The 23307-nt window shown below is 44.7% G+C and overlaps 1 protein-coding gene across 6 annotated transcripts in view; it reads left to right on the top strand.

Annotated features, from left to right (window-relative positions):
* The window catches only part of kmt2e (lysine (K)-specific methyltransferase 2E), a 226048-nt gene that overhangs the window by 193074 nt on the left and 9667 nt on the right, over positions 1–23307 (top strand). For 5 of the 6 annotated variants that reach the window (XM_086010458.1, XM_086010464.1, XM_086010463.1 and 2 more), the window contains 3 exons: positions 9112–9168; positions 15543–16106; positions 16396–16706. In XM_086010458.1, the coding sequence (XP_085866584.1) occupies positions 9112–9168; positions 15543–16106; positions 16396–16706 (932 nt within the window). The remainder of the gene's footprint in view (positions 1–9111; positions 9169–15542; positions 16107–16395; positions 16707–23307) is intronic. The other variant, XM_086010460.1, reaches the window with a different exon arrangement.

Raw genomic sequence — 23307 nt, forward strand, 5'->3', positions numbered from 1 at the left:
CGAAGGGCCGAATGGCCTACTCCTGCTCCTATCTTGTATGTTTCTATGTAAGTCTCCATCCAGTGCCACTTCATTGGAAGAACTCTCTCACCATTGACAGAATGCTTCTGTCATCTCAAGTTCACCTGCCATCTATTTCATCAACATGAGTGCTGTTTATACTGTCTCACCTTGGTCCTCAGAATCGGACCACAATGAGCCCCAACACCAGCAGCAGCAACAACAACAACACCAACCTTCTCCGCAATCGCTTAATATTGCACAGGGCATCAGCACCCAAGCACGTTGCTGCCTGGGAGGCCAGGGATGGCCTCATCATGGCAAGATTTAGTTAACTTTACGCTGCACACCCATATGGCTGCCACATGATGCGCCAGGTTGGCACCACCCCACACCAACACCATAAAGCATCCCTACAATGATCAAGCCATTCCTTTCACACTCCTCACCATTGCGGGGGTACCGTTATGTCTCGCCATTCACTGCAACTCACTAAGCCACTTAAAAAGGTGCACACAAATCTGTCCAAGACCGGAATGTGTTGAAAATAAAGATTTTTATGTTTGACACCACATTAACAGAAACTTTACATAAACATTGAATAAAACACCCAAGTTGCTACCCTTGTGTGTTGTTAGTTGGTATGATTGCACCAGGATGAGTGTAAGGGGTGGCTAGTGAGATGGGGATGTGATAATGTAGATAGAGAGAGAGGGATGGGTGGACGTGCAAGGTATGTTGGTGTGAGTAAGGATGTGCAGGAGTAGGGTAGGGAAGACAGAGTGATGGGGATGTGATGAGAGGCACAGCAGGATGAGGTTGAGTGTGGCTTTGTACTTACATTTCCTGATCTAATGAGATCATTGAAACGTTTGCGGCACTGCACCCAGGTTCTCCTGACCACATCCCTGCTTGTGACCTCCTCTGCAATCTGCAACCAGGCTGTCTTGGTCTCCTGGAGAGGTCTCTTCTGCCCATCGGAAGGGAAGAGGACCTCCCTGCATGCTCTGAGAGCATATGGAGAGAGTCATCGGAGAACCTGGGTGCAGCCCTCTGCCTCTGTGCAGTCATTGTCAGTGTTTGCAGCACTCCAATGCTGTAGTGCACGGACAGCACTATTTTAGATTAAACTTCAAATGTAATGTGGGCCACGGTCCCTTTAAGGATCCCAGCTGAAAAAGCGTCCTGAATGACATCACCTGACCTGCTCCATGTCATTGAGCCAGGTAACACGCTGGGCAGGCTCTGATCTAATGAGATCATTGAAACGTTTGCCCCATTAAGGCAAGTTCATTTTCAACAGCGGGATAGAGCCAGCAGCGGGGTTGCGACCCGCCACGGACACCAGCCGCACCGGACCCGCCTAGGTAGGCAAAATTCCAGCCAATGATTGAAAGACAAAGCTGAAGCATTTGCAACCATCTTCAGCCAGAAGTGCTGAGTGGATGATCCATCTCAGCCTCCTCCTGAGGTCCCCACCACCACAGAAGCCAGTCTTCAGCCAATTCGATTCACTCCATGTGATATCAAGAAACGGCTGAGCGCACTGGATACAGCAAAGGCTGTGGACCCTGACAACATCCCGGCTGTCATTTTGAAGACTTGTGCTCCAGAACTAGCCATGCCTCTAGCCAAGTTGTTCCAGTACAGCTATAACACTGGCATCTATGAAAACTGCCCAGGTATGTCCTGTCCACAAAAAGCAGGACAAATCCAACCCGGCCAATTACCGCCCCATCAATCTACTCTCAATCATCAGCGAAGTGATGGAAGGTGTCGTCGACAGTGCTATCAAGCAGCACTTACTCACCAATAACCTGCTCACATGCTCAGTTTGGGTTCCGCCAGGACCATTCCGCTCCAGACCTCATTACAGCCTTGGTCCAAACATGGACAAAAGAGCTGAATTCCAGAGGTGAGGTGAGAGTGACTGCCCTTGACATAAAGGCAGCATTTGACCGAGTGTGGCGTCAAGGAGCCCTAGTAAAACTGAAGTCAGTGGGAATCGGGGGGGGAAACTCTCCACTGGCTGGAGTCATACCTAGCACAAAGGAAGATGGTTGTGGTGGTTGGAGGTCAATCATCACAGCCCCAGAACATCGCTGCAGGAGTTCCTCAGGGCAGTGTCCTAGACCCAACCATCTTCAGCTGCTTCATCAATGGCCTTCCCGCCATCATAAGGTCAGAAGTGGGGATGTTTGCTGATGACTGCACAGTGTTTATTGCCATTCGCAACTCCTCAGATAATGAAGCAGTCCATGCCTGCATGTAGCAAGATCTGGACAACTTTCAGGCTTGGGCTGATAAGAAGCAGGTAACAGTCACGCTACACAAGTGTCAGGCAATGACTATCTCCAACAAGCAAGTGTCTAACCACCGCCCCTTGACATTCAACAACATTACCATCGCCGAATCCCCCATCAATATCCTGGGGTTCACCATTGACCAGAAACTTAACTGGACCAGCCACATAAATACTGTGACAAGAGCAGATCAGAGGCTGGGTATTCTGTGGCGAGTGTGTCCCCAAAGCCTTTCCACCATCTACAAGGCACAAGTGAGGAAGGAGTGTGATGGAATAGTCTCCACTTGCCTGGCATGAGTGCAGCTCCAACAACACTCAAGAAGCTCGACACCATCCAAGACAAAGCAGCCTACTTGATTGGCACCCCATCCACCACCCTAAACTTGCACTCCCTCCACCACCGGTGTACCATGGCTGTAGTGTGTACCATCTACACGATGCATTGCAGCAACTTGCCAAGGCTTCTTTGGCAGCACCTCCCAAATCCACCACCTCTATCACCTAGAAGGACAAGGGCAGCAGGCGCATGGGAACAACACCACCTCCAAGCGCCCCTCCAAGTCACACATCATCCTGACTTGGAAGTATATCGCCGATCCTTCATCGTTGCTGGGTCAAAATTCTGGAACTTGCTTCCTAACAGCACTGTGGGAGCACCTTCACCACACGGTTGCAGCGGTTCAAGAAGGGGGCTCACCACCACCTTCTCAAGGGCAACTAGGGATGGGCAATAAATGCTGGCCTTGCCAGCGACGCCCACATCCCATGAACGAATATAAAGAAAAATACATTATATATTCTGCATTCCATTAGGATAAACACAACTTTCCAAACAGGAAAGAGATAATAACAGCAAACCTTTATAAGACTTTTTTTTGATGGGAAGATATTAATTTTGTGACCCCCATCCAATGCTGTATACAGTTTTGTGCTTTCTGGGGATTCATGTTACCATCTCCAGACCAATCTTTTCAGAGATGCATTGGTGAAAGTTTGTTGCCATCAAATGTCCTAAACCTTTGTCTTATCCAGTTGAATTTATAAAAACACATTCTTAAAATTTACAGAGTGAAGTTGGAAGATCTCTCCAAATTTTAAGCATGTATTGTGCCAGAGGTGCTTTACAATTCATAATGGCTATTCAAATTTTACGTTTTGTTTCTTAAAGTATATGAACACATAGTGGCTGCCTAGCTCCCTCCTCTCGTGCTTTTATTATATAGGATGAGTCCAGGATTCATGAAGATAAGTCAGTGGGCTCATTTAGTTAGCAGTTAATATTGTTAAGTAATGAAAATAGCAAGAAACCCTCTAGTGGGCCATTTGGGCCTTCCTCAATAGAATATGTATGTTTGGACTACAAGGTCCATGCAGAATGACAACTGACAAAGTACAGGTAGACTATCCTTTATCCGAAAACCTTGGGACCAGCCGTGTTTCGGATTTCGGATTTCGGAAGGTGGGTCGGCAGGGGTCCGCGGGGGGTCGTGCGCACGACTTACGCTGACGCGCAGCGTAAATCGTGCGCACGACCCCCCGCCGGCCCCGACCCCCCCGCGGACCCCCACCGACACCCCCGCCGACTTACAGTCGGGGTCCGCGGGGGGGTCGGGGCCGGCGGGGGGTCGTGCGCACGACTTAAACGCTGACGCTCAGCGTAAGTCGGCGGGGGTCCGCGCGGGGGTCGGGACCGGCGAGGGTCGGGGCCGGCGTGGGGTCGTGCGCACGACTTACACTGGACTTACGCTGACCGAAAAAACCTTCGGTTTTTAGAGGGTTTCGGTTTTCGGAAGTCCGGATAAAGGGTAGTCTACCTGTACCACAAAACTCATCGTCTGAATCTCTTCTTTCACTGGTCATCTTAGCTTCTTTCTCTTGTCATGTTGTAATTTTAAATCTGGCTTCTTCCCTGGGCCACTAGTGGTGGACGTTGGCAAACAACATATCCAGGCATAGGCAGCATCCCCTTCTGCTGTCTATAATCAGGTGAGAGGACGTCACTATAGGATTGAAGTGCCCATCAAAAAGATGCCTGGACACTCAGAAAACAACCTAGCACTTAATGCAGCTGTAAGTTTCAGCATTTTAAGGATCACATGGCCAATCAGTCTGTCTCTGGATGGATAATGTGGGACACAAACTCTGGACATGTTCCCAGATCCTATGCTCTCCAAATTGGTCACTGGGACTGGACTCACCCTGATGGCTCCTAATACATCTTCATAAACGGACTTTCCACTCAGAAAGTTGCAAATTACATTCCCATGAGGGTTGCCACAAGTGAATATTGGCCCGTAATTTCTGATAGGAAGCTTCCTGTGTGCGGATGCCTCCTGTCGGAAAAGAATCTGCGCCTTACCTGAGGGCTCCCGCGGTCCGGACATTTCCGATCCTGGGCTTTCTCCACAGTCGAAATGCGCAGGGCCCACGTATCCCAGGGGCGCATGCGGTTCGCAAACGTCCCTGGGATCATGTGGACCAGGCAAGCCAATGAAAGAAGAGAATCCCCCTTCATACTTTTGACAGATAGGACTGTCAAAAGTATGAATGGGGATCACTGAAAAAAGACACTTAAGGGGGAAAAATTGAGTCGCGCCCCCTTTGAGGCGATAACTTCACCGGGGCGCGACCCAGAAAAATTAGCGCCCCCGCAGCCAATTTTCCCAGGTAGCGCCCCGAGAGGGAGGAGGGGCACTACTGGAAGCGCCCCACGTCCCTCTTGGGGCGCTGCGAGGCAATATCACGGCACGTCGCGGTGCGGTACTGCAGGCCTCCCTCCCTTTATTAAAGGGGAGGGGCGCAGCCGGGCCACCTGGGATCGGGAGTGCCGGCAAACGAGCCTGGCACTCAAGTGCCGGGCTCACGGAGAGCAGCCAGCACCCATGCGGGGGGGGGGGGGGCCTTCATGGGGGCCGGGGACAGCAAGTGCTGGCAGGTGACCAGCAACAAAAATGGCCACCCGCCACCTCCCCTTTAATTAGCGCCGCCCCGGCCACAGGTAGGCCCCCCTGACCCTGTCGGACATAACATCCGACGGGGTCAGGGGGCGCTACCGAAGATCGCGAGCGGGGCACTGCTCACGACGATGACATCGTTGGTGGCGGTGCAGCGCCGCAGGGCGCTAGTGGTTACCGCCGCCGTTAACCTTCCGCGGGAGGCGTTGGCGGCACTGCACCCGGGCGCTGGTTGCTTTGCACCCCGTTAGCGCCCTCTTAAGGCGCTAATGGGAGGCACAAAGCAACCGAATTTTTACCCCTAAAACATTCAATAATTTTTTTTAATGACGTTTTTAAAATGAGTTAAAATTACATTAATTAAATATTTTAAATTTTTTGGAAAAAATAATTTAAAGTTTTTTTTACAGGGATAAAAATAAACACTTTTTAAAGGTATTTTTTAAATTATAAATGAGTGGAAAACATTTTTTTTAACTTTTTTAAAACTCTTATGCTGTTAAAAGCAGGCCTTACCAGGCGTAAGATATCTAAGGGATTTCAGCGGGCGGAGGTTCTGCAGAAAGCGGAACTCTCCGCCCACAGAGGTCCTTTTCCAGGGCAGGCATCCGATCTGCCAAGAGGATTCTTGACAGATCGGAAATACCGTTTTTCAGCGCATGTGCTTTGCATGCCCGAAACCGGCATTTCTGATGTCCCTACGGGTGTGTACACAGCTATTACACACCTGTAGGCATCGGAAAATACGGGCCATTATTTCAAATTTGGCAGATGCTTGTGTTTCCATTTTATGAATAGTCTGTGTTTCTCATGAAGTAACTGCTTCGTAATGTGCCATCCTTCATATATCGTTCTTCCTCATTTAAAAAGGTCTCCAAAAAGCCAAAACTGAGCAAAACTTTCTTATCACATCCTTATAGGTGGGAGCAGGAACTTTCAAAGGGACACTGACAGATTAAATGAGTGGGTAAAACTATGGCAGATGGAGTTCAATGTGGGGAAGTGTGAGGCAATCCACTTTGGATCCAAGAAAGCCAAAAATCAGAATATTTTCTTGATGAGAGACTAGAAACTGTGGAAGAGCAAAGGGATTTTGGTGTCCATGTACATGAATCACTAAAAGCCAGTGCACAGGTACAAAAATAAATCAAAAGGCCTAATGGAATGTTGGCCTTTATCTCAAGGGGGTTGGAATGCAAAGTGAGGAAATAATGCTTCAATTGTTCACAGCCTTGGTCAGACCCCACCTGGAGCACTGCGTTCACTTCTGGGCACCGCACCTCAGGAAGGATACATTGGTCTTGGAGTGGATATGTTGGCCTTGGAGTGGGTACAGTGCAGATTCACCAGAATGATATCAGTGCTTAAAGGGTTAAATTATATGGGCAGGTTGCATAAATTTAGCTTGTATTCACTTGAGTATGGAAGACTGAGGGGTGATCTAATCAAGGTGTTTAAAATGATAAAAAGGTTAGATAGGGTAGTACAGAGAAACTATTTCCTCCAATGGGGGAATCCAGAACAAGGGGACACAATCTTAAAATTAGAGCCAGGCCATTCTGGAGTGAAATCAGGAAGCATTTCTTCACAAAGGGTAGTGGAAATCTGGAACTCTGTCCCCCAAAAGCCTGTGGATGATGGGTTAATTGAAACTTTCAAGAGTGAGATCGATAGCTTTTTGTTAGGTAAGGGTATCCAGGGATGTGGAGCAAGATGGGTACAGGAAACTTTCGATTTACCGGCACCTAAATAACCGGAAATCTCGGTTAACCGGCAAAATTCAGGAGTAGGTTTTACTTTAAATTGTATTTGCCTTCTTCCATCTGTGCTGTGCAAGGGTGTGGCTGCAGCTGTTGCTAAGCTACAGAGACGCTTGAAACTTGTGGGCATTGTTCTACAGTTGTTGCTAAGCAACAGGGTTTGTTGCTTTATACGGAGCTGTCCGCTCTCCCTATCTTTTACTATAGCGTTCGGTTATCCGGAATTTTTGATGAACCGGCACCACGTCGGTCCCGTCCGTGCCGGTTAAAAGAAAGTTTCCTGTAAATGGAGTTGAGCTGCAGACTAAGCCATGATCGAATTGAATAGTGAAACAGGCTCGAGGGGCTGAATGGCCTACTCATGTTCCTTGTGGCCTAAGTAGGGAGTTTAAATGAAGAAGAAAAATTACAAACCTTCAAATGGGAAGGATCCTTCACATTCTAGAGACCCACCCTTCCAGCTTCTTGTCATCTCTATTGGGATGTGGTAATGTTAATTTCTGTTTTATTACTGATGTAATTCAAGGTACCACTACTTAGGAAGGATATATTGGCCTTGGAGGGAGTGCAGCGTAGGTTTACCAGAATGATACCCGGACTGCAAGGGTTAAATTACGAGGAGAGATTACACAAATTAGGGTTGTATTCCCTAGAATTTAGAAGGTTAAAGAAAGAAAGACTTACATTTATATAGCGCCCTTCACGACCACCGGATATCTCAAAGCACTTTACAGCCAAAGAGGTACTTTTGGAGTGTAGTCACTGTTTTAATGTGATGTGGGAAACGAGTGATTTAAGGGGTGATTTGACTGAAGTTTTCAAGATATTAAGGGGAACAGCTAGGGTAGATAGAGAGAAACTATTTCCACTGGTTGGGGAGTCTAGGACAAGGGGGCATAGTCTAAAAATTAGAGCCTGGCCTTTCAGGAGTGAAATAAAGCACACTTTCACACACAAAGGGTGGTAGAAGTTTGAAACTCTCTTCCGCAAACAGCAATTGATGCTAGATCAATGGTTAATTTTAAATCTGAGATTGATAGATTTTTGTTAACCATGGGTATTAAGGGATATGGGGCAAAGGTGGGTATATGGAGTTAGGTCGCAGATCAGCCATGATCTCATTTAAATGGCGGAACAGACTCGAGGGGCTGAATGGCCTACTCCTGTTCCCATGTGTATAACACTATACAGGTAGACTATCCTTTATCCGAAAACCTCGGGACCAGCCGTGTTTTGGTTTTTGGAAAATTTCGGATTTCGGAAGGTATTTTATAAGACTGGGAAATTTGTCGGGGGTGGGGGTCGGCGGCGGGGGTCGGGGTCGTGCGCACGACTTACGCTGAACGAAAACACTTTAGGTTTTCAGAGGATTTCGGTTTTCGGAAGTGCGGATAAAGGATACACTATCCCTTATCCGAAAGGGTGGGGGTCGGGGGGGGAGAAAAGAATATCGGACAGGCCGCTGCAGCTATCGGACGGGCCGCTGTATTGTTGGGTTCACTCTCCCGGTATACCTCCTTCACACTGCCCGGCTCGGCCTGCAATCTCCTACCCAGGAGGGAACTCAGTGACCCTCTGCCCTGCTCAGCGTAAGTCGTGCGCCACTCTGGTCATGTCGTGCGCACGACTTACGCTGAACGAAAAAACCTTCGATTTTTAGAGGGTTTCGGTTTTCGGAAGTTCGGATAAAGGGTAGTCTACCTGTATAGTACAAGGTGCAAAAATTATATTGCTGGGAAATTGGGAGACAGTACCCAGGAGGAATCTGCTGGCTGAGGGAGGGTCGTGGAACCAACACAAAGGGTATTACCCAGTGGTAATTTGGGTTTACCCTAATGGTGTGTAAAAAATGCTTAAAACACAAAGAATGAAGTCAACCTTAATAGGTAGGTTATCTATCTATATTAATATTATTGGTATTTTATTACACTATTAAAAAGAACTTGTTTTGAGATGTACTATAAGTTATTCAATATACCTTTGGTTTTATTTGATATGGTATACTAGTGAACTAATTAATTCAGTTCAGTTTTAAAGTATCTTTTGTTCACATTTTATCTACTTTTTCTTCTCTCCTTTGTCCTGTCCAAAGAACATTTCATCACCTGAAAGCTCCCCAGAAGTTAAGCGAAGAGTATACACTCATGAGGTAATTTAGTGTAATTTATTTGTACACTACCCATAGTGTAGACGTTCTGTAGTGTTATAATAGAACAAAAGTGTTCTTTCACTCAATGTAACTTTTTTTTTAAGTTGGCATTTAATCCAACAAAGGCACAGATGAGATTGTTAATTTGCGGTGTTTGGAATTGTGGACATGTACCCGTAGCTGTACAATGCATTACGCAACCCACCATTCTTAATTTTTTTCCTTGCAGATTTTCTTGCTCTCCTGAAAGCATTAATTCTTTGTTGGGAAATGGTTCTATGGATGCTAATTGACCTCCAGTGATTTGACTAAGTAGCTATTATTCATGTGTGAAAGAAAGATGTGTATCACATCTCAAAGTACTTTACAGACAATGAATTACTTTAAATGCAGTAACTATTGCTGTGTAGACAAATAAGACAGCTATTTTGAGCCCATAAGTTTCCACAAAAAGCGATGAACTGAACGACACTAAACTAGGAGGGGGGGTGGGCTCAGAGGAAGAGACCAGGAAGCTCCAGAGCGATTTGGACAGACTGGGCGATTGGGCGGATAAATGGCAGATGCACTATAATGTGGACAAGTGCGAAGTTATCCACCTTGGGTGCAGGAACGGGAGGGCAAATTATTATTTAAATGGCAATAGATTGGGAGAGGGGGAAGTACAGAGAGACCTGGGTGTTCTTGTACACCAGTCACTGAAGGCGAGCATGCAGGTGCAACAGGCGGTCAAGAAGGCAAACGGTATGCTGGCCTTCATAGCAAAAGGGTTAGAATACAGGAACAGGGACACCTTGCTGCAGCTGTACAGGGCACTGGTGAGACCACACCTCGAGTACTGTGTACAGTTTTGGTCGCCTCATCTGAGGAAGGATGTTCTTGCCATGGAGGGGGTGCAGCGGCGATTCACCAGGCTGATACCAGGAATGGCGGGAATGACCTATGAGGAGAGACTATGTAGTTTAGGGATGTACACACTGGAGTTTAGAAGATTGAGAGGGGACCTCATAGAAGTGTATAAAATTCTGACAGGTCTAGACAGACTGGATGCAGAAGGAATGTTTCCCTTGGCGGGTGAGAACAGAACTAGAGGACATAATTTAAGGATAAGGGCTAAACCATTTAGGACAGAGATGAGGGGGAATTTCTTCACTCAGAGAGTGGTGAACCTGTGGAACTCATTGCCACAGAGGGCAGTGTACGCCAGCTCATTAAATATATTTAAGAGGGAATTAGATATATTTCTACGGGCAAAAGGGGTTAAGGGTTACGGAGAGAAGGCGGGGACGGGATACTGAATTAAAGGATCAGCCATGATCTCATCGAATGGCGGAGCAGGCACGAAGGGCCGAATGGCCTACTCCTGCTCCTATCTTCTATGTATCTATATGTATCTGTTTTAGTGGTGTTGGTTCTGGAAGGAATGCTTGCCAGGAAATTGGAGGAAATCCCACTTCGGAAAGTGCTGTGGGACCTATGATGCCTAACTGAACCACCAGTTTAGACAGATTAGGTCTCTGTTTAATGTGTCATCCAACTGCTATGTGCTAATTCCATGTGGTAGGTTTTGAATCCATAACCTTCTGACTCAGGCATACATAGCAAGCCCAACAAAAGAGGGGGCATTTCTGGACTTAGTTTTAGGGAATGAAGCTGGACTGTTGGAAGGGGTATCAGTGGGAGAGCACTTTGGTGGTAGTGATCATAATTCAGTTAGATTTAGCACAGTTATGGAAAAAGACAAAGATAGATCAGGTGTAAAAGTTCTCGATTGGAGAAAGGCCAATTTTACCAAACTGATATTTGATTTAGCAAAAGTGGACTGGAAACGGCTACTTGAATGTAAATCCGTGTCAGAGCAGTGGGAGGCGTTCAAGGAGATAATGAGGGTTCAGAGCAAATATGTTCCCACAAAGAAAAAGTGTGTGACTCCCAAATCTAGAGCCCCCTGGATGTCGAGCAGCATACAGGGTAGGATAAGGAGGGAAAAATGGGAAGCCTTTGTCAGATACTGAGAGCTCAATACTACAGAAAGCTTAGAGGAGTATAGAAAGTGCAGGGGTGAAATTAAAAAGGAAATTAGGAAAGCAAAGAGTGAGCATGAAAAAATATTGTCAAGCAAAATCAAGGAAAACCCAAAGATGTTTTATAAATACATAAAGAGCAAGAAAATAACTAAGGAAAGAGTAGGGCCTATTAGAGACCAAAAAGGTAACCTATGTGTGGAGGCAGAAGACGTGGGTATGGTTCTTAATGAATACTTTGCATCTGATTGCACAGATGAGCAAGACGATGCAGACATTGTAGTAAAGGAGGAGTGTGAAATATTAGATGGGATAAACATAGAGAGAGAGGAAGTAGTAAAAGGTTTAGCATCTTTGAAAGTAGATAAATCGCCAGGCCCGGATGAAATGTATCCCAGGCTATTAAGAGAAGCAAGGGAGGAAATAGCGGAGGCTCTAACCATCATTTTTCAATCATCTCTGGCTACAGGCGTGGTGCTGGAGGACTGCTAACGTTGTGCCATTATTTAAAAGGGGAGAAAGGGATAGACCAAGTAATTACAGGCCAGTCAGCCTAACCTTGGTGGTGGGAAAATTATTGGAAAAAATTCTGAGGAACAATATAAATCATAATTTAGAAAGTCACGGATTAATCAAGGACAGTCAACATGGATTTGTTAAGGGAAGGTCATGTCTGACCTACTTGATAGAATTTTTCGAGGAGGTAACGAGCAGGGTCGATGAGGGTAGTGCATTTGATTCTCGAATTGTAGTCTGACAAGGTCCCACATGGCAGGTTGGTCAAAAATGTAAAAGCCCATAGGATCCAAGGGAAAGTGGCAAGTTGGATCCGAAATTGGCTCAGTGGCAAGAAGCAAAGGTTAATGTTCGACGGGTGTTTTTGTGACTGGAAGGCTGTTTCCAGTGGGGTTCCTCAGGGCTCGGTACAGGAAACTTTCATTTAACCAGAGGTTAAAAGTCCGGAAAGCTCTATCTACCGGCAAAATTCAGGAGCCGTTTTCTATAAGTTTTTTTTACTTCTCGTTGCTTTTTTTTTCCCAGTCAGGCTCTGCAAGGTCTGTAGCTAAGCAACAGCTTCAGCTAGAGACGCTTGCAGCTGCAGCCGACTGTTTTGAAGCTGTTGCTAAGCAACAGGGTTTGTTGATTCACACGGAGCTGAAAAGCTCTGTATGTTTCAACATTAGCGCTGGTTTATACGGCAGTTTTGATCTAACGGCACCAGCTCGGTCCCGTCAGTGCCGGATACCAGAAAGTTTCCTGTACTAGTCCCTTGCTTTTTGTGGTATCAATGATTTAGACTTCAATGTAGGGGGCATGATTAAGAAGTTTGCAGATGATACAAAAATTGACCGTGTGGTTGATTATAAGAAAGATAGCTGTAGACTGCAGGAAGATATCAATGGACTGATCAAGTGAGCAGAAAAGTGGCAAATGGAATTCAATCCGGAGAAGTGTGAGGTAATGCATTTGGGGAGGGCTAACAAGACAAGGGAATACACGATAAATGGTAGGATACTGAGAAATGTAGAGGGCCAGAGGGACCTTGGAGTGCATATCCACAGATCCCTGAAGGTAGCAGGACAGTTAGATAAGGTGGTTAAGAAGGCATATGGAATACTTTCCTTTATTAGCCGAGGAATAGAATATAAGTGCAGAGAGGTTATGCTAGTATAAACCACTAGTTAGGCCACATTTAGAATACTGCGTATAGTTCTGGTCACTACATTACAGGAAATATGTGATTGCACTAGAGAGGGTACAGAGGAGATTTACGAGGATGTTGCCAGGACTGGAAAATTTTAGCTATGAGGAAAGATTGGATAGGCTGGGGTTGTTTTCTTTGAAACAGAGCAGGCTGAGGGGAGACTTAATTGAGGTATATAAAATTATATGGGGCCTAGATAGAGTGGATAGGAAGCACCTAATTCCCTTGACAGAGAGGTCAATAACCAGGGGGTATAGATTTAAAGTAATTGGTAGAAGGATTAGAGGGGAGTTGAGGAGAACTTTTTTCACCCAGAGGGTGGTGGGGGTCTGGAAGGGTGGTAGAGGTAGAAACCCTCATCACATTTTTTAACTGGCACAGACATGATGGGCCGAATGGCCTCCTTCTGTGCTGTAAATGTCTAGGATTCTATGAAGTATAAGCTTTGATAATGGGTGTTAACAGTTTCTTTAATCATGTGGGGCACCACAGAGAAGCCCACTGTTATCCTTGCACAACTTTAACATATGCAATGGAAACTCTGGTTGACTGAACACACCGCTTCCCCCCCCCCCCACCCCTCCACCCCTGGAAAACTTTGAACACTGAGGTTATTTGTAGCCCCAACACTACTGCTGGTTTCAATATAGTACAGTAACTGGTTATGAATGTCTTGCATAGAATTTCTTTCAAGATGCACCTCTTTGTTTAATCATCCTCTACAAACAAATAAGTAGGCTGTAATCTGAACCAGATAATTCAGAGGACAATGTCCCCTTAAGACTTTTCATCCATGAGGTAGCCTTTCAAAGGTATAACTCCAACTCGTCTCATTTATAAGCCCTTGTTCTACTTTTACACCTCAGTGTTCTCACCTTGTCTTCAGTTGTTCTAAAGCTCCTAGCAGAGAATAGTTTAAATTACCTTTTTTCAGTTATTTCAAAATGATTTATGGAGTGACGATCACTTGCTGAACCTTTTGTAAGCTTTATGCTGATTACTTTACTATTCTTGAAGCCAAGCGCAAGGAGCGCATGTCAACCCAAGCACCCCACCCACCCGCCCCTTCAACCACCATCTGGCCCACCTGTGACAGAGACTGTAGGTCCCGCATTGGACTCATCAGTCACCTGCAAACTAATTTTTAATGTGGAAGCAAGTCATCCTCGGTTCCGAGGGACTGCCTAAGAAGATGATTCTTGTGCTGCAGTCTTGATGTCAGTATTATGGTTTCTGAATGCCATTTATTTTCTTGTAGTCAAATCATGTGTTGATACAGTGTTATTTTAATTTTCCTATTTTCTACTGGCAGCCAGATGTAAAGTTTCTTTGCTGGTCCTTTCCAGTATCAGACACCTACCAAAACGGCTTGTGCGTTTTTCCCATATCACAAGCTTCTTAAATTGTATGACCTGTTCAAGATTCTATAATGTGGTGGTCTGATGCATGCTGCATAACCTCGCCTTGCAATAGAGACAAGACATTGAGCCAGCAGCAGCTGAGGCTGAGTAATCATCAGAGGAGGAAGCGCCCCAGGAAGAAGAGGAGGATCAAGGAGAAGCTACAGCAAGACCTGCACAGCAAGCAGCAAGGGCTATTAAGCAGCAGCTCATAGACGAGTGCTTCCAGAAAAAGAACAATCAGAACTAACCCCTTCACATCACCTTTGCATAAACAGTCCTTCAACACCAATCCACCTTAATGCTCCACATTGCAAGAAAAATCCCAGATTCTGAGCACCATTTGCACAGATGCCACCTGCCATTGATGCCTGAAAATCTCATTATACCCCATCGAATAGACAAACTTGCACTGTTTAGCTCTTATAATTTTTAATGCCTTCATGGAATGCAGCTCCTCCATAGTCTCTAGACATGTTGTGATAACTCCTAGGCAGGCAGTTTAATACCTTCAACAACTTCTGGTGCATGTCAAGGAAGTCTCCCTTTGTAGGCTGGGCCTCTGAAGTCTGCATCCCAGTCCCCTATAACAGAACTAGGACCCAGCCTTGCCCTCCGATAAACCATGCCCAGGGCTTCCTCCACTTGCTCCTGCTCACGTGCCTTGCAAAGCCCCTTGTGCATCACCTTCTATCTCACTATCTATCCCAACCAGGATGTTGAACTCTGATCTGGTGCTTGGAAGAGATAGAACGAGTGACTGTTGCTTCAGGAGGGTTCTCCTCTCCAAGGCTTCTGCTTCATCTTCCAAAGGATGAAGAGAACCTAATGAAGGGGAGAAGGCACAGCAATGCAGCCATTAGCAACTAAATCGGTGAACCAGTCTGATCTAAAATCAAGACATGCTGACTGGTTCTTCCTTAAACTGGTACAAAATTAAATTTGTGTTATTGTGTAAGATCATCATGTATGGTTATGCATTGCATAACTTTCTAAATATGCAGCATAATACTTGTTTGTCAAGGAAGAAAATCTGTTTTTCACATTTCTGATCAATGTAAGAACATTTGTCTTGTTCTGTCCCTGTTTCCAGTTCAGTTCTTTTGACATGGTGGACTATACTTCAGCCTATATAGTGGTATACAATTGCTTGATTCTGAGGCATCTTTTTCTATAAGTATAGTTGAATTTAATAACATAAAAGTAACTTAAATTACTAATAACTTGATTCTTTTTTACTTGCAGATTTCTGATAGAGTACCCTCCCTCTTAGCACTGAATTCTTTAAGGAACTCCAACCTAACAGAAATGGGACTACATGATGCAAAGACTATTGGAGATACTAGCCCAAGGAGCAGGGCAGAAATTAGCCAGTGCAACAGTGGCATTGAATCTGTATCAGAACTCCAGACGGGACTTGAAGTATGCGAACAGCATGCACTGCATAAAGATTTAGATTGCCCTATTCACCATGATCGGACTGACACAAACAGCCAATCAGAACCTATTTACAGTGGAATGGGCACTGTTTACTCTTCATGGATAAAGAGCCCAGAACGACCCAGCTTAAATTTCTCGCCCTTGAATTCCAATCTTCGGGATCTGACACCTTCACATCAGTTGGAGGTAGGAGGTGGCTTCAGGGCGAGTGAGTCAAAAATGCTTCAAGAGGACAGCAGGCTATCATTTCCAGAAGGAGCTGGTTATTACTGCTCTGAGGATGGGATGATCAATTTTGGCAAGGGAATTAATGGGGACAGTATGACAGACGGAAGCTGTACTCCACAAAATCCACCGCAGAAGAAAAAAGTAAGTGTTAATAGGATTGTTTTCAGAATGCTTAGTACAAAATGCTCAGTGTAAGACAGGCATAAAGACCTGAAATGTTAACTCTGTTTCTCTCTCCACGGATGCTGCCTGGCCTGCTGAGTTTTTCCAGCGTTTTCTGTTATTTTAATAAAGATTTATAGTAAGGTGCACATCGTACATACTTGTAACAAAAAATGAAGGAAGAACTGTAACTTGTAGCTTAGAGCGGTTTTTAGTAACCGATGGGAATTGCTATTGTAGTGTACTTACAAGTTGCTTTTTTTTTCAGGTGTCTTTACTGGAATATCGTAAAAGACAGCGGGAAGCAAGACAAAGTGGTTCTAAATCAGAAAGCTTCTCTCCAGTTGCCACATCACCACATAGTGTTGGTGGTGGTGGTGGTGGGAATAGTGGGGCCAGTAGCAATGACAATGGCAGCAGTGTAAGTGCTAGTGGAGAGCAAGGAGAAAGTATCCCGAGTCAATCATCATCTTCACTTGCTACAGTGGAGTCTGTCAGTCCCATTGAAGCTGGCAACAAATCTCCAATTAAGCAGACACCTTCAACAGAAAAAAAATTAGATGATGCAGATGTCCAATGGTAAGTTTGCATACACATTTTTTGTGCAACAAAGTGGGGTGGGGGGGGGGGAATTGGAATAAAACTAGGCATCTTAAGTCCAATCTAAGCATAGAATTCTTATGCACCAAGATGTGCCATTCACACAGTGTGTATTTTTAACTTGAAGCATAACCTTTAAAAACAAATTAATGATCTAAGAAAAAATAAAATTGAGAATTTTTTTACAAGTATTTGAGCACCATCAGTCTACTAATTTCAACTGGAAATAGCAACACAATTTAGAAATCAAATTTCTTATGTGTAAATATATTTTGCAGTCATTTACAATAATAACTTGCACTTACATGGCACCTTTAAGGGAAAGATGTAGCAAGGTACGGGAGTTTAACGAAGGAATTTCAGAATGCACCATGCCACAGCCAGGGAGTGGAGAGGAGGGAGGGAGAGATCGTGGAGACTGTGGGAGGTGGATCCTAAGCCTAAAATACTGTGACTCACTTAAAAGTGAATTGTGAACCTTGATTTGTGCTTCTCACTTGTCCTCAGCTTGTTGAATCAGAAACTTTGGAACAGCAGGCACATTTCAGCCTGAGATCTAATCCTGTAATTAGAGGATGGCAATGATCTAAGCCGTGTAACGCTATTAAATATCACAGCCCAGATAGCACAGTGTTGTGAGGGAGGGGGGACCAATCGCAGGGAGGGAAGCAGGTTAGCTTGAGGAGCTGGGGGGAAGCACTTCTTATCCTCCTGGCCCACAACCAGTGCTGGAAAAGCACTTACTTGCTGGATCTGGCTGTTCTCGTCACCCTCCAGCTGCCGGGATTTCCAAGCCCTCAGAAAGCCAGCCCACAGCACTTAAATTTAAAACTGTGCTAAAATTTGAGGCACACAGCCTCATTAAAATATTTAAATTACAGACTCGCCTCTAGAGAGCAGGCTAGTCGCCCGTCTCCATTAAAACTGGAAGTGGCACCTGCAGGAACCCTGCTTCCCTGTTAGGGTCGGGATTCTGATTTTTGAAATTTTAACCCCGCCCCGTCCTTGGGGAGTTAAAATTCGCAGTTTCAAAGTTTTTTCATTTTTAATTTAGCAAGAAAGTTGTCATACAAAATTAGTTTTAAGCCATGTGTAAAGTTTAGCAGGTCTTGATTGCTGCAGTAGATACGCTACATTAAGGCATGATATGGCCTTGTGGCAGAAATGGGTGGGTTTTTTGACCCATAAAAAGAGCTATTAATGCCTGGAAGCATTCCTTAAGGATAGTACCTCCTGTAAGAGAAAGGCCTGAAAATTAGGTAAGTTCAGAACCCATCCATACATCTAAAAAGTTGGACTTGCCTATGGTATTGCATCAGCTTGTGCTGCTTGTAAGATTAGTTTTATGCTAGCTGGCACCAGATGTCCAGCAGGGACTCCACCTGCCTTAAGCTGGAGACAATCATGCGTTGGGAGGAACCAGACAGAGTAAGGATTACTGAGACATGGCTACAGAAAAATCAGGACTGTGAATTAAACATTGCAGGGTATAACATATTTAGAAAAGATAGAGGGGGAAAAAGGGGAGGTGGAGTAGCTGTACTTATTAGGGATAACATAATGGCAGTAGAAAAAAGGACGTAGATATCAGCAAGACAAAAATAGAATCCATATGGATAGAGATAATAAAAGATAATAAAGGATAAATCACACTTATAGGCGTAGTCTACAGACCACCTAATAGTGAAAGGGTGGTGGAGGAAGAAATATACAGACAAATTAGAGAAATGAGTAAAAAACAGAATAATAATCGTGGGAAATTTCAACTACCCCAATATTAATGGGACAGAAGAGGTAGGTAAAGGGGATAAGAAAATGGAGATCCTACAATCTCTACAGGGACTCCTTTCTAACCCAATATGTAAAAAGCCCAACAAGGGAGGATTCGCTATTGGATCTAGTTATGGGGAATGAGCCAGAGCAGATAAGAGAAGTAAAAGTAGGGAAACATATAGGCAATAGTGGCCATAATATAATACGCTTTAAGGTGATAATGGAGAAGGACATAAGTATGACAAAAAACAGTTTAATAGATTAGAGAAAAGCTGATTTTGAGGGGCTGAGAATAGAACTTGGGAAGATAAAATGGGCAACAATATTGGCAAACAACGATGTAGAACGACAATGGAAACATTTAAAACGGTGTTCAACAGAGTGCAGGAACAATATATTCCGCTAAAAAGAACAAACTAAACACTAATGAGACTCCATGGATGAATAAAGACATAAAGGAATAACTGAGGGTAAGGAAAGAGGCATACATTAAGTACATAGACAGCAGAGGAGTGCATGAGAAGAGAGAATACAAAGGAATTAGGAGAGAAGTCAAAAAAACAATTAGGAAGGCAAAGAGGAACTATGAAATTAAATTATCAAGGAACATAAAACAAAATAGTAAAATATTTTACAGGCGCATCAATAAAAAAAGGGAAGGTTGGGAGAGGAATACGGCCATTAAGGGATAGACAGGACAATACCACAGGTAACGATAGGGAGATGGCAGAAATATTAAATCATTATTTCGCTTCAGTATTTACCAGGGAGATAGAACAGGTGGACATGACGTTGGATGATGAGATGAGTAATGAGATACAGTAAGTGCATTTAAAAATTTTAAAAGGGGATATATTAAATAAACTAATCAAACTCAAAGAGGATAAAACCCCTGGTACGGATGGATTGCATCCATGCATTTTTAAAGAATCTAGGGAAGAGATAGCAGAGGCATTACTACATGGCCTAGAAATTAGGTTTGCCTCCGCCAGGGCTTTTGCGCCCGAAATTTTGCGCCCGCGATAATTGCCGCTGCGCCCGCCAAAAATTCAGCTGCCCCGCGCCCAGACGACTGCGGGCGCTAATGGAGGGTTTCAGCGCCTCGCTATGGGCGCTGAATGCAGGTTTGCGGCGCTAATCCCCCGCTGCGGCACCCGATGCGGTGCGGCAGGCTGGGGTACTGCAGGCCTCCTCCTTCTGTTAAGGAGGAGCTGCCTGCAGCCGACCGCTGACCGGTCGATTCGCCCGACAAATGAGCCCGGCACCTCGGAGAAGTGCCGGGCTCGCGGGCCACACACATCAGTGCCGCGGGGGGGTGGTGGAGGAGTCCGGGGAGGGAGGTGCGGGCAGGCGGCCGCCGGGAAAGCGGCCGGCCACCGCTCCACCTTAATGCGCCGGTGCTACGTGCTGCAACATCCCGTTGAACAATCGTTGGTTGCGGCTGCCACGGGCGAGGCGGCCGCAACTGAATTTGGGCGTCCGGCCGCGTTACCACGGCAACCGGGACGCTGCGCACACCGACGACGTCATCGGTGCCGGCGCAGCGCTACCGGCTAACGCCGATGGTAGGGCCCAACGCAATTTCGATCGCGGCTATAATTCCGGCGCAAGGCCCTCTAACGCCTCTAATTGGGCGCTAACCCCACTGAATTTCTAGGCCCATATATTTAATAATTCGTTAGAAAAAGGTGTAGTGCCAGAGGACTGGCGGACAGCTAACGTAATACCTATATTTAAGAAAGGGGATAGAATATATCCAGGGAATTATAGACCAGTCAGCTTAACATCGGTGGTAGGAAAAATAATAGAATCCCTACTAAAGGAGAGAATAGAAGAACATCTAGAAACAAAAAGTATAATAATGAATAGTCAGCATGGATTTCAAAAGGGAAAATCTTGCTTGACCAACCTTACTGAATTTTTTGAAGAGGTAACAGAGTTTGGATGATCAGCCATGATCTCGTTGAATGGCGGAGCAGGCTCGAGGGGCCGAATGGCCTACTCCTGCTCCTATCTTCTATGTTTCTATGAGTAGACAATGGTAATACAGTAGATGTAATTTATCTAGATTTTCAAAAGGCCTTCAGTAAGGTACCCCATAATAGACTGATGAACAAGGTTAGAGAATGCGGAGTCAGGGGACAAGTAGCAGAATGGATTGCTGGCTAGCTTCAAGACAGAAAGCAGAGAGTGGGAGTAAAGGGCAGCTATTTACAGTGGCAGAAGGTGGGTAGTGGTGTTCCACAAAGATCAGTGCTGGGGTCACTGCTGTTCACAATTTACAATTTAGACTTTGGAATCAAAAACAATTTCTAAATTTGCGGATGATACCAATTTGGGGGGGGGGGGGGTAGTCAATACTGGGGAGGACTGCAACAAATTACAGGAGGACATTAATAAACTTGCAGAATGGGCATATAATTGGCAAATGAAGTTCAACACAGATAAATGTGAGATATTACATTTTGGTAGAAAGAATAGGGAAGTCACAATACTTGGAGGGTGCGAGTCTAGGTGGGGTGGAGGAACAAAGGGATCTCGGAGTACAAATCTCTAAAAGTTGCGACACAGGTTAGCAAGGCCATAAAAAAAGCAAACCAAGCACTAGGGTTTGTTTCTAGAGGGATAGAATTATAGGGATGTTATTGTAAACCTGTATCGAACCTTAGTTAGACCACACTTAGAGTACTGCATGCAGTTCTGGTCGCCATATTATAAAAAGGATATAGAGGCACTGGAGAGGGTGCAGAGAAGATTTACAAGGATGATACCAGTAATGCGAGAGTATACATATCAGGAAAGGATGAACAGGCTTGGGTCTCTTTTCTCGAAAAAAGAAGGCTGAGGGGTGACCCAATAAGGTCTTTAAAATTATGAAAGGTTTTGATAGAGTGGATACAGAGTGACTGTTTCCACTTGTGGGGAAGAGCATAATTGGAGGCCATCAATATAAGATAGTCACCAAGAAATCCAACAGGAAATTCAGAAGAAATTTCTTTACCCAAAGAGTGGTGAGAATGTGGAACTCGCTACCACAGAGAGTGGTTGAAGCCAATAGTATAGATGCATTTAAGGGGAGGCTAGACAAGCATATGAGGGAGAAGGGAATAGAGGGTTATGCTGATAGATTTAGATGAGGAAAGACTGGAGGAGGCTCAAGTGGAGCATTATCACTGGCATGGACTGGTTGGGCCATATGGCCTGTTTCTGTGCCGTATATCCTATGTAATCTTATGTAATAGAAGGTGACCAGCAGTTCTAATCATTGACCTCTCATCTTCCTGCCCATCAGCTCCCATGGAGCTCTTACCAGCACTGATCAGTACTAACCAACTGAGGAAGAAATGTAGGCACTTTTTATCTATTGCTGCTGACACGGGTGTATTTCTCAGTGCTGGCTGGCACAAGAGATACTTATTTATCCTGTAGACATTAGGAGCCCTCCTTCTCCGTGCCAGGAGGACACATGGTTGCTGGCCAACAGTGACCACTCCTTCCTCAGGTTTGGCCAGACAGGGAGTATCAATGGCTTTGATATTGATAAACACATACAGAACACTTGAAGCTTTTCTTTCAAATGGTGAGATGCCCTTTACCTGGGTGAAGAATCCCTGCTTCCCTGTGCAATGTTTTATGGTTTCCCCTTCCCTGGTACTTCAGCTCCATCCTCGTAACTATTTACTGAGATGTTGGAGTGAATTTCATCCACAGTGAGAGGGGCCAGGAAATGGATGATTTGCCCCCATCAGTTTCCAACTGGTAGGAGATGGTGGCTTTTCCTTGGTCTATACTGGAATCTATACTAAAAGAAGAGATACAAGAGCATCTAGAAATATAAAATCTAAAAAATAGTCAGCATGGATTCCGAAAGGCTGTCATGCTTAACTAATCTGATAGAATCTTTGAACAAGTAACGGAAAGAGTAGACAAGGGTAATGCAGTAGAAGTCATATACTTGGGTTTACAAAAGGCCTTCGGTAAGGTACCACACGGTAGGCTCGTGATAGATCATGTGGAGTCGGGGACAAATAGCAGAATGGATAGTAAATTAGCTAAATAAATAGAAAGCGAGAGATGGGGTTAAGGGTAGTTATTCAAATTGGAGGAAGGTTGAAAGCGGTGTTCCATAAGGATCAGTGCTTGGATCGCTGTTACTCATAATTTACATTAATGATTTGGACTTGGGAACAAGTAACTCAATATCAAAATTTGCAGATGCTACCAAACTGGGGGGTATAGCTAACGTTGAGGAAGAATGTGACATAATACTAGAAGACATTGGAAAACTTAGACTCGACAGCTAAGTGGCAAATCAACTTTAATATAGATAAATGTAAGGTATACTTTGGTAGGAAAAGTAGAAACATCACCTACACATTAGAAAATAAAAAACTGGGGTAGAAGAGCAAAGGGATTTAGGGATACAGTTGAAGAAATCATTAAAAGCAGCATTGCATGTCAGCAAAGTAATTAAAATGCTAACAAAGCACTGTGATTTATTTCTACGGGTGTAGAATTCAAAAGTAGTGAAGTTATGTTAAACTTGTATATGACCCTGATCAGGCCGCATTTAGAGTACTGTGCACAGTTCTGGTCTCCATACTATAAAAAGGAAAAGAAGTACTGGAGAAAGTGTGAAAAATATTTACAAGGATGGTACCAAAACTGAAGGATTACTGCTATCTGGAAAGATTGAACAGGTTGGGGCTTTTTTCTTTAGAAAATAGAAGACTTAGAGAGGAACCAATGGGCTAATAAGAGTGAGGAACTTAAAAGTAATTAATATAAATAGAGAAAAAGTTCTTGA

Source organism: Somniosus microcephalus, chromosome 17 (assembly GCF_052327205.1).
Source record: "Somniosus microcephalus isolate GS21.2 chromosome 17, FLI_Smic_1.0, whole genome shotgun sequence".
Lineage (NCBI taxonomy): Eukaryota > Metazoa > Chordata > Chondrichthyes > Squaliformes > Somniosidae > Somniosus > Somniosus microcephalus.